Source organism: Cervus canadensis, chromosome 1, assembly GCF_019320065.1.
Source record: "Cervus canadensis isolate Bull #8, Minnesota chromosome 1, ASM1932006v1, whole genome shotgun sequence".
NCBI classification, from domain to species: Eukaryota; Metazoa; Chordata; class Mammalia; order Artiodactyla; family Cervidae; genus Cervus; species Cervus canadensis.
The window spans coordinates 120,465,205-120,474,782 of NC_057386.1; the positions used below are offsets into that span (position 1 = coordinate 120,465,205).

Genomic DNA, 9,578 nt, shown 5'->3' on the forward strand with positions numbered 1-9,578 from the left:
TCCCTTCTGCACCCCTGCCGGCCCTGGGAAGAAGCAGGTGTGAGCAGGGTTGGGGTATGCAGGTAGGAGGGATCAGAACAAACGGAGGTTCCACGCCCACGCCCGCCCCCACCCCGGTTCCACTACACCTCCTCCCAATTCTCAGAAAGGAAACTCCCTGGGAACAGTGAAGAAGGACAGCGTTAATTAGCTCTACGGTGAACAGCAATAAAGATAATATGATAATAATAATAGCAATTCAGCTTGAATGCACACGGAGGGGGTGCTCTGCTTAGCTTATTCCAGGAGAGCCCAACATGATGAAGTGGACACACCCACAGACAAGACTATCCGGTCCTAGTCGCTCAGCCTAGTAGCTTAGGACGGAGACCTTCTCAGACTTGAGGTTCAGGGACTCAGGCAGGGCCCAGGAGGCTGCATTTCAACCTGTCAGAGAATGCAGTCCTTCTGGGAGAAGTTCTGACTTAGGCCGGCTGTAGGGGGTTGGGTTCTGTTAACCAGGATGGGTGACCCCAGCCAGTCCCACCAGCTGTCTAACTGTGACTCCTTCTCCTTAAGATGGGGATGATAATAGTCATTAGAACCTCCATCAGAAGGGGCTTCCCTGGTGGCTCAGATGGTAAAGCGCCTGTCTGCAATGCAGGAGACCCGGATTCAAACCCTGGGTTGGGAATGTCCTCTGGAGAAGGAAATGGCAGCCCGCTCCAGTAGTTTTGCCTGGGAAATCCCATGGACAGAGGAGCCTGGTAGGCTACAGTCCGTGGGGTTGCAAAGAGTTGGACACGACTGAGCAACTCCACCACTTTCCATCAGAAGGGCCTGGGCTGGGACACAGTGCAAAGGCAGTCGCTGTGGAGTCACGTCCACTTTACAACAAAGCAACTGGTTCTCAGAAAGGTCACACAGCCAGGGCAGAAATTCAAAGTCAACATATTCCCTGTCTCAAGCCCAGACCACTGCGCTCCACGGTGCCTGGTGATGTGTTATTAGCATGTATTTGGGGGCTGTCCTGGGTGCCAGGCTCCGTTGATAGTGCTGGCTGGGGGAGACTTCAGCAGGCCCACTTATGTCTATGTCACAGGAGGCTGGGGAGGGGGTGCTGAGAACCAACTGCTCATACCTGCAGACCACAGGTCCAAGTTGAGGGTCACAGCCCTTTCAGAGTAGAGGAGCTGTTCAGAGTCACCAAGGAGCTTCCTGAAACCTACCAGAGCAGGGAATCAGCCCCCTCCTGGTTGAAAATCCCCTTCACACTCTTGTTACTCACAGAGCAGGGGCTGCACCTGGAATGCGAATTTGCAAAAGCTCGGCAGGGCTGACACCTCGCCAAGCTGGGGAAATGTTGGCTGCCGGGCATTAGCTGGTCCAAGCAAACTGGAAAGTCGCCTGGGAGGCTGCACTTCAGGTCAGAAGGAATCCAGAAACCCAGGCTGTCCTCTGGAACAGGAAAGGGGTCCCGGGGACCCTTGGGAATTACCCAAAGCTGCCGGACACAAGTTTTGTTCTGACTTAAAATATTTGTTCCTGGAACTTTATTCTATTAAATTATCCAGTGATTACATGCTGGGGCTTTTTGCTGGGGAGAGAGAAAACGATGTTCTCATGCATCTCCTCCCCTTGGCACGGCTGCTCTCAGAGCTGGTACAGTGCAGCTGGGTGGGGGTGAAAGCCCTGGAACAGTGCCCAGGGGCAGGGAGGGTCACCTGGCTTTGCTCTGGCCCTTGGGTGATCGCCCAGAGACCCCCCAGTGTATGGGGTGAAGGGAGGTGGTCTTTATTCCATCACCCATCTACACGGTCAACTTCATCTCAAGGCCTGCTGGCCACTGTCAGCTCCTAGACAAGCATTTGTGCTGGTCCCTTCTGCCTGAAACTCCCCTCCCTTCCCTCCTCCCATGGCAGGGGCTCCTGGATCTCAGTATAAACCTCACCTCCTTGGAGAGTCCTTCTCAGGGCCCCCATCCACTGTTCTGGGTTCACTGCCAAACATGCCACCTTCACCAGCCAGCAGGAGCTGGGAGGCTGGGCTGTGATGACCATGGGAAATTTATTCCTGATGGCAGGGCTTGGAGGAGTCAAGAACTCCAGGCACCAGGGAGGCACATTGTGCAGGTTTACTTGTTCATTCATTTATTCACTGCCTGTTTATCCAGGGCCTGCTGTGTATAGGGGCCTGCGTGGGTCCTGGAGCCACAACCAGGAATAAGTGGGAGCCTCACGTCTGCTCCTGAGAGTCCTGAAGGAGTGGGAGATAGACAGACAGGAGGTGACAATGCAGCGGGGTAAACAAGGCCCCTGGAGATCGGGATTGATCCAACCAGAATGGCCCCTGGATAGATTCTGTAATACCCTAAGCTGAGCTTTGGGGGGTCTGTGACTGTCCCTAACTGTGCTCCCAAAGGGACACGTCAGAGGCACACCTGGCTGGACAGGTTTGGGGACCCTGCGGTCACCCACCCTCTGCCTGGGCTTTGCCTTGCTCTCTGGCAGTGATGCCCACACACTGCAGGCTCTCTGCACAGAAGCCTGCGGTCACTGCTCTAGGACGTCAGGCCTTTAATTCAATCCAGCTAATGGCGTCAGAGCATCCAGGAGGCCTGGAGTGCTGCATGGGGTCTGGCTGGGCTGACTGGATCTGTTGTCTGGAGCCCTGCAAGTGGGGGGCGCCCCCTGTGGGGACCTTTATCCTCCCCCTCACTCAGCGTGACCTTCTTCGGAGGGCCAGGAAAACACTTTGGTCACCAGGCAACTGCCTCTCTTCTCCCAGAGGAGCTGATTAAAAACAGCGGTGGCGGTGAGAACAGCTGGTACCTGTGAGCCCGCGGAGGGCAGCCGAGCCCAGAGATGGCGAGGGCCGTCCTCGTTCGTGTAAGTGAAGCAGACCATCAAACCACTCGTGGGCAGGTGGCTTTGCTTCCCTGGGCCTCGGCTTCCCATCTGTAGAGTGGGATAATAATGGTGCCATCTTATGATGCTTGCCTGGATTCATACATGTGAGGAGTGCCTGACACAGGAAGTGCCATCCAGCAGGGTGCCCGTGAACAGGCTCTGAGGAGGCAGAGGGGAAGCTCTACTTTACAACCTTGTTGATTTCCCTCATGGATAAATACTCCCACCACGGTGGATTTCAAGCTACCAGTAATTGAACAATGGGCTTGCAAAACTCTTGAATGTCTAATCATTTATTCTCACAAGCTGGTCTGAGATAACTTGGTACACCACTACACAGTCGGCTGTTGTTATGACTCATATGTTCATCTGTCCGTTCATTCATTCATCCACCCATTCATTCATTCACTACTGAGTGCTGGGGATTCCGATACTAGAGCGAGGTCATTGGTCTCTGAGGCTGGAAGGAAAGAGATAGGAACAGATCATCACTGGTGGGTATCCAATACATGCCCATTTTATTGATGGGAAAACCAGGGTGTTCAGCATGGGTGGTAAACACCCATATATATGAGCACATATATGAAGCTGTGTAAACGGCAGTTCCTATAATTCACCTGTACTGCCCTCCTGTCCCTCTCGTCACTTAACTTGGGGGATCTCCCAAAGCTTGGCAATGTTCTGGGAGCAACAAATCACTTTTCTTAACTTGGGGACCACTGACCCTAGGAAAGCTATGGGGATTCCAAGAGCCATCTTGCCAGGCCTTTGACTTAGAGAACACCACACCTAAGTCACTTCAAACAAGGAAGGAAGTCATGCTCTCATAAAATACATCCAGGGAAGGAAACCCCAGAAATGGCTACAGCAGCATCTCGACTCTGAAACAAGTGTCTTCTTACCCTCATTTAAGCCCCTTACGCTGGTCTGGGCCTCTCGGTTTCAGTGTGAATGGAATGAGAGAAGAATCAACCCCAATTTGCATTTTGAATTAAACTTGTCCTTTTGATTATCTTTTAAACAATTCTTTCTCACCCAAGGCACCTTAATCTTTGAAGCTAACCTTGGATGACAGTGCCCTGTAGGAGATGGATTCAGATCTGAGTTGCATCCAGACTCTGCCACTCCCCAGGTAGAGTGTGGCCTTGGGTTGGTTCCTTAGCAGCACTGAACCTTGATGTCCTCATCTGTATAATGGGTCCACAATCCCATCTCTATAAATAGGACTCAGCAAGGGTGTTTCATGGCTAGGAGGTGACAGGACTGGGGGTGGATGCTGAGCAGGCCACCCTGGAGACCATGAACTTGACCAGCCGGGCAGTACCACTGGCTGGGATCCTACCACCTGGCTCGTCTTAGCACCTCCTCAGCCAAGGGGAGGGTGTGGGGGCAGGCACAGACATCCCTTCCCTCTCTCCCTCCATCCCCTCACTCCTGGGGTGGCTGAAAGTACCCGCCTGAGTGCCCGGGAGGCAGGGTGATAAATATATGCTGGGGTGCAGAGCCGGGTGCAGTCGATAATTTGGGGCTGATTTGGGACAGGATGGAGCAGGTACCTCCCATCTGGGCCAGACGGAGGGCAGAGACAGGCCGGGGCGGGCGGGGTTGAAGGTGGAGGTGAGAGGTGGGCCCAGGTGTCCCGCCCCGCGTGCCCCTCCCCAGGCTGTGCTGACTTGGCAGCACCCTGGGCGCTCCCGCTGACTGGGCACGCTTCCCAGATGTCCACCCGGCAGTGTCCTCAGGCTGCGGCAGCAGGGACGGGAACCGCATCCAGCTCTACCCTTCGTGGAGAACGATGACGTGGATGTGAAGCAGAGACAGGCAGCTCCCCGGCTGTCCTTTTGAGACTCCTTAAGCAGAGGAGGCATCCCCTCTGCCTGAGAGACTCCAGGGTGGCGTCAGGGATGGCTGGGAGAGAAAGGTGCTCTGGGTTCCTCGCTGCATGTAGTAGAGGCAGGTGAAAATCCTGGGCAGGGTTGAGTGTTCTGACCTAGCAGCCTAGGGGCTGCTGCGTGAAGAAATGCCGAGAGAAGGAGCCCCTCCTCCTTCTCCTACAACAGAGGGAGCCAAGTTGCGAGGGGCTCCAGGAGGGATCAAAAGGCCCCTGGAATTGACTAGCTCGACCCTTTCATTTTCACCAGGGAGGAAGCTCAGAGAGGTCAAGGTCACTGGGGTCTAAGGTCCAAAGAGGGAGGGCGTGCAGAGAGGACCACGGGCCTCAGGCCCAACCTCCAGATGTCACAGAGTGAGGGGAGGCCTGGGGATCCTGGGGAGGGGGCGGCCAGCGCCGACAGCAGGGAACTCACCTCCGTGGAGCCCCTGGGCTTGCCGGTCAGCAGAACAGGAGAGCAAGTGCTGGGCGGGGGTCCAGGAGAGGGGCTTCTGGAAAAAGCCATCCTTCCTGGGAGAACTTGGTCACCCTGAGGCCAGGGCAGACAGCACTGGGGCTGCCCCGAAACCTGCGGGGGGCTCAGATACAACTGTGTGCACTCGGGGCTGAGGAGCCAGGACCCTCCACGGGCTTAGGGTGAGGCCTGGGGGGTTGACTGACAACAGAAGCCCCCTCCCCCATCTCTGTCTTCACGCTCTACAGACTGAGCCTTTATTTCCTCTTCAAGAAGGTGCAGTCAGAGGACGCATTGCTTTAGATCGTCTTCTTGACATTCAAAAGTCAAGAGCAGAATTTTCTTGAGATGCAGAGATACAGATTTAGAAACAGCAATGCGAGGCTACAGTCCCTCTGAGGAGGACTTGGGACCTGCAGGGCGGCCCTGGCTGCTGGGGATCGGGCAGCCAAGAGACCAGGTGCAGGATGAACCGGCGCAGCGTCCTCAGATGCGGCCGCACCTCTGAACCACCAGTGTGCGTGCGTGTTTAGTTGCTTAGTCGTGTCCGACTCTTTTGCAATCCCGTGGGCTGTAGCCCGCCAGGTTCCTCTGTCCATGGGATTTCCCAGGCAAGAATACTGAAGTAGGTAGCCATTTCCTCTTCCAGGGGATCTTCCTGACCCAGGAATCGAACCTACATCTCCTACAAGGGAGGCTGGGTTCTTCACCCAGCCACGAGGCAAGTGTTGAAAACCCTCAATGCTCAAGCCACACCCCAGATCCCAATTAAAGCAGGCTGGGGGTGGGGATCTGAAATTTAATCCCCCAGGTGATTCCAAGATATTACCAAGCTCCAGGCGCACTGTCTCCATCCTGGCTGTGGTGACAAACAGCTGGGGAGGTTATAGCCTGCAGTCAGCATCCCTGGGGTGGGGGCAGGGGTGCCCAGGTGTTGGTGTTTTTATAAAGGGTGGAGTACGATGAAGCAAATGGACAGGGCGGTGTGACTCCTGGGCCACCTGGTGCACAGTGTTTTCTTGGAGAGTCCTGGTAGCACGACCTTCGGCTGAGACCCGTCGCTTGGCAGCTGTGCGGAAAGACGCAGCTCATTAACTCCACGTCCAGAGATGAGAGCCTTGAGGGCTGTAACACCAGTGCACCCAGGGACGGCTCACAGGTGGCACTGTGTTAGCCCTTCTTCAGGGCCAGTCACCTAACCTCCGCCTCTTTAAACCCAGGGAGCATCTGGGGCCTCCCAGGGAGAGCCTCTCTCTGTAGGGACAGTTCTGGTTAGGGAAGCCTCAGGAACTTGGGGAGAACATCAGGGTGCCCTCAGGCAAGTCCTCTCTGGCTTCAGTGATTCCTTTGTTTTTTAAAAAGACTGACTCGGAGGGCGGGAGGCTGGGGGAGGGTAGCGGAGCCGGCGCCGCCGCCATGTTGGGTCTGAGGCGGCTGCTGTAGGCGCCGACGGAGCAAGTGGGCGAGCGGAGCGGCCACAGCGGCGTGGGATCTGCCTCTCTGCGAGCGGCCGGGAGCGGCGGCGGCGGCGGCGCCAAGAGCGGGGGCACCCCTTACATCGGCAGCAAGATCAGCCTTATCTCCAAGGCGGAGATCCGCTACGAGGGCATCCTCTACACTATCGACACCGAGAACTCTACCGTAGCTCTCGCCAAAGTTCGGTCCTTTGGTACAGAAGACAGACCAACAGATCGTCCAATACCACCTCGAGATGAAGTCTTTGAATACATAATATTCCGTGGGAGTGATATTAAAGACCTTACTGTTTGTGAGCCACCAAAACCACAATGTTCTTTGCCTCGGGACCCAGCTATTGTTCAGTCTTCACTAGGTTCATCTACTTCTTCATTCCAGTCGGTGGGCTCCTATGGACCTTTTGGCAGGATGCCGACGTACAGTCAGTTCAGTCCAAGTTCATTAGTTGGGCAGCAGTTTGGGGCTGTTGGTGTTGCCGGAAGCTCCTTGACATCCTTTGGAACAGAAGCATCAAGCAGCAGTGCCCTCTCCCAAAGTAGTGCAGTTGGTTCTGCCTTTACACAGGATACAAGAGCTCTAAAAACACAGCTATCTCAAGGTCGTTCAAGCCCTCAGTTAGACCCTTTGAGAAAAAGCCCAACCATGGAACAAGCAGTACAGACCGCCTCGGCCCACTTACCTGCTCCAGCACCTGTTGGGAGAAGGAGCCCTGTATCAACCAGGCCTTTACCATCTACCAGCCAAAAACCAATAGAGAATCAAGAGCACAGGTGAGTTGAAGTACATAAAGTCTCAAGACCAGAAAATGAGCAACTCAGAAATGATAGCAAGAGACAAATAGTTCCAGGTGCTCCTTCAGCTCCAAGGAGAGGGCGTGGGGGTCATCGAGGTGGCAGAGGAAGATTTGGTATTCGACGAGATGGTCCAATGAAATTTGAGAAAGACTTTGACTTTGAAAGTGCAAATGCACAATTTAACAAGGAGGAAATCGACAGAGAGTTTCATAATAAACTTAAATTGAAAGAAGATAAACTTGAGAAACAGGAGAAGCCTGTCAATGGTGAAGATAAAGGAGACTCAGGAGTTGATACCCAAAACAGTGAAGGAAATGCAGACGAAGAAGATCCACTTGGACCTAATTGCTATTATGACAAAACTAAATCCTTCTTTGATAATATTTCTTGTGATGATAATAGAGAACGGAGACCAACCTGGGCTGAAGAGAGAAGATTAAATGCAGAAACATTTGGAATCCCGCTTCGTCCAAACCGTGGCCGTGGAGGGTACAGAGGCAGAGGGGGTCTTGGTTTCCGTGGTGGCCGAGGACGTGGTAGTGGCCGAGGTGGTACCTTCACCACTCCTCGAGGATTTCGTGGTGGATTCAGAGGAGGCCGTGGGGGCAGGGAGTTTGCAGATTTTGAGTATAGGAAAGACAACAAAGTTGCTGCATAGTCTACAAACAAGTCTTTAAAAATAGATGGATTTCTAGTTCTTCATGGTCCTGATAATTGGTTTCAGTCTTTGAGAAGAATGAAGAAGTGAATTTGCTGTATATTTGTCACCAGCACTGGGTTTTTGTTTGTTTGTTTTTCTGCTTAATTTCAGAGATACAATGCAGTTACTTTTGGGGGTGGGGGGAAGGCTCATCTTAAAAAATGAGCATTAATTATATTTGGAATAGCAGAAGGTTAAGTAATTTCTTATGTATAGTTAAACTAAAGCAGTACTCCAGTGAAACTTATAAGTATTTTTTCATCACTGAAAGGATCTTTCTTATCACTAAATTGTATTTGGCAATTCCTGCAAGTTGCCTGCAGATAGGGCCGTGATACTGTGTTTTGAGCCACAGAAGGGTGTGTGTGTGTGTGTGTGTGTGTGTATGTCTGTCTGTCTATATCTTTTCTTTCCTTTTTTCTTTTTTTTCTTTCTTTTTTTTTTTGGAAATCCTGTAATATCCCTTTTGAGGTAGCTTATTTCGTCAATTAATTAGGGTGCTGGATGGTAGAGAATTTTGTCAGTAAACTATGTATACACAGTAAATACTGTTTCTTAGGCAAAGGTAACTTTTTTATATAGTTGTAAAATTCCATTATATCCCATTGCCAAAGAAACATTAAGAACTTTGTATAGCTGTATAAAATGCAACTAATTTTTTAAAGAATAAACATTTTAAAGTCAGAAAAAAAAAAAAAAAAAAGACTGACTCACCCTTTGCCCCTCCTTGAAGGCCGAGGGTGAATGCTTGGGGCTCTCTGAGGGTCAGGTGCAATGAGTTTTTAAAAGATGGTTTCTCCAGCCCCTCCTAGATGTTAGAAGACAAAAACTGAACCTTAGAAAGGGGGAAACTGAGGCTTGGGGTGGGGGCTAAGTTTTGGGGAGCCAGGGTGCAAGGTCAACAACACATGCACGATAACCCCCAAAGATCCCCCAGTGGACATAAAGTATGAACCTTACAGTTTCATGCACATGGCCTGGTGCGGTAAATATGCAAAATGTATACAAGCAAACGTCCAGTAACATACCGCACAGGAGTGCCGTCAAGACATAGTTTTCAAGAGTATATTTTAAGTTGGAACTTCCCTTTTCTCTCTCCTCCCCTCTAGTACTTCCACTGAAAGCTCACAGCTGCTGGCGGGGAGCCATAGTTTAACCTCAGTTTGACTTAATCTTTGTACTTTCTCTCTACCCAGAATTTATGAACTTCAGAAAAAGTCAGCGGTTACCTGCTGGGGCTTGGAGCAAGTTCTGGACTGGAGTCCTCCTTTCCTTAAACAGCAGGAGTTCCCACACTCGGGTGTGAATGAGAATCCCACAGCAGTGGGCTGGGCTGGGGGCCTGGGGTGTGCCCGTGTTAGAGGCCCCTCAGGCA

The 9,578-nt window shown here is 52.2% G+C and overlaps 1 protein-coding gene across 1 annotated transcript; it reads left to right on the forward strand.

Moving 5' to 3' along the window:
• The first annotated feature begins 5,123 nt into the window (after positions 1-5,123).
• On the forward strand, positions 5,124-8,899 carry LOC122441076 (protein LSM14 homolog A-like). Its single transcript, XM_043467664.1, has 3 exons — positions 5,124-5,219; positions 6,677-7,307; positions 7,485-8,899. The coding sequence occupies exons 1-3, from the start codon at positions 5,124-5,126 to the stop codon at positions 8,159-8,161; spliced, it is 1,404 nt and encodes a 467-aa protein (XP_043323599.1). The 3' UTR covers positions 8,162-8,899.
• The last annotated feature ends 679 nt before the right edge of the window (positions 8,900-9,578 follow it).

Excerpts from the sequence above, each read along its gene's own strand:
- LOC122441076 (XM_043467664.1), top strand. The coding sequence starts at position 5,124 with ATGTCACAGAGTGAGGGGAGGCCTGGGGATCCTGGGGAGGGGGCGGCC. Across the intron at positions 5,220-6,676 it reads TGGAGCCCCTGGGCTTGCCG|GCGCCGACGGAGCAAGTGGG; the intron begins GTCAGCAGAACA and ends CGGCTGCTGTAG. Across the intron at positions 7,308-7,484 it reads AAAAACACAGCTATCTCAAG|TTGAAGTACATAAAGTCTCA; the intron begins GTCGTTCAAGCC and ends AGCACAGGTGAG.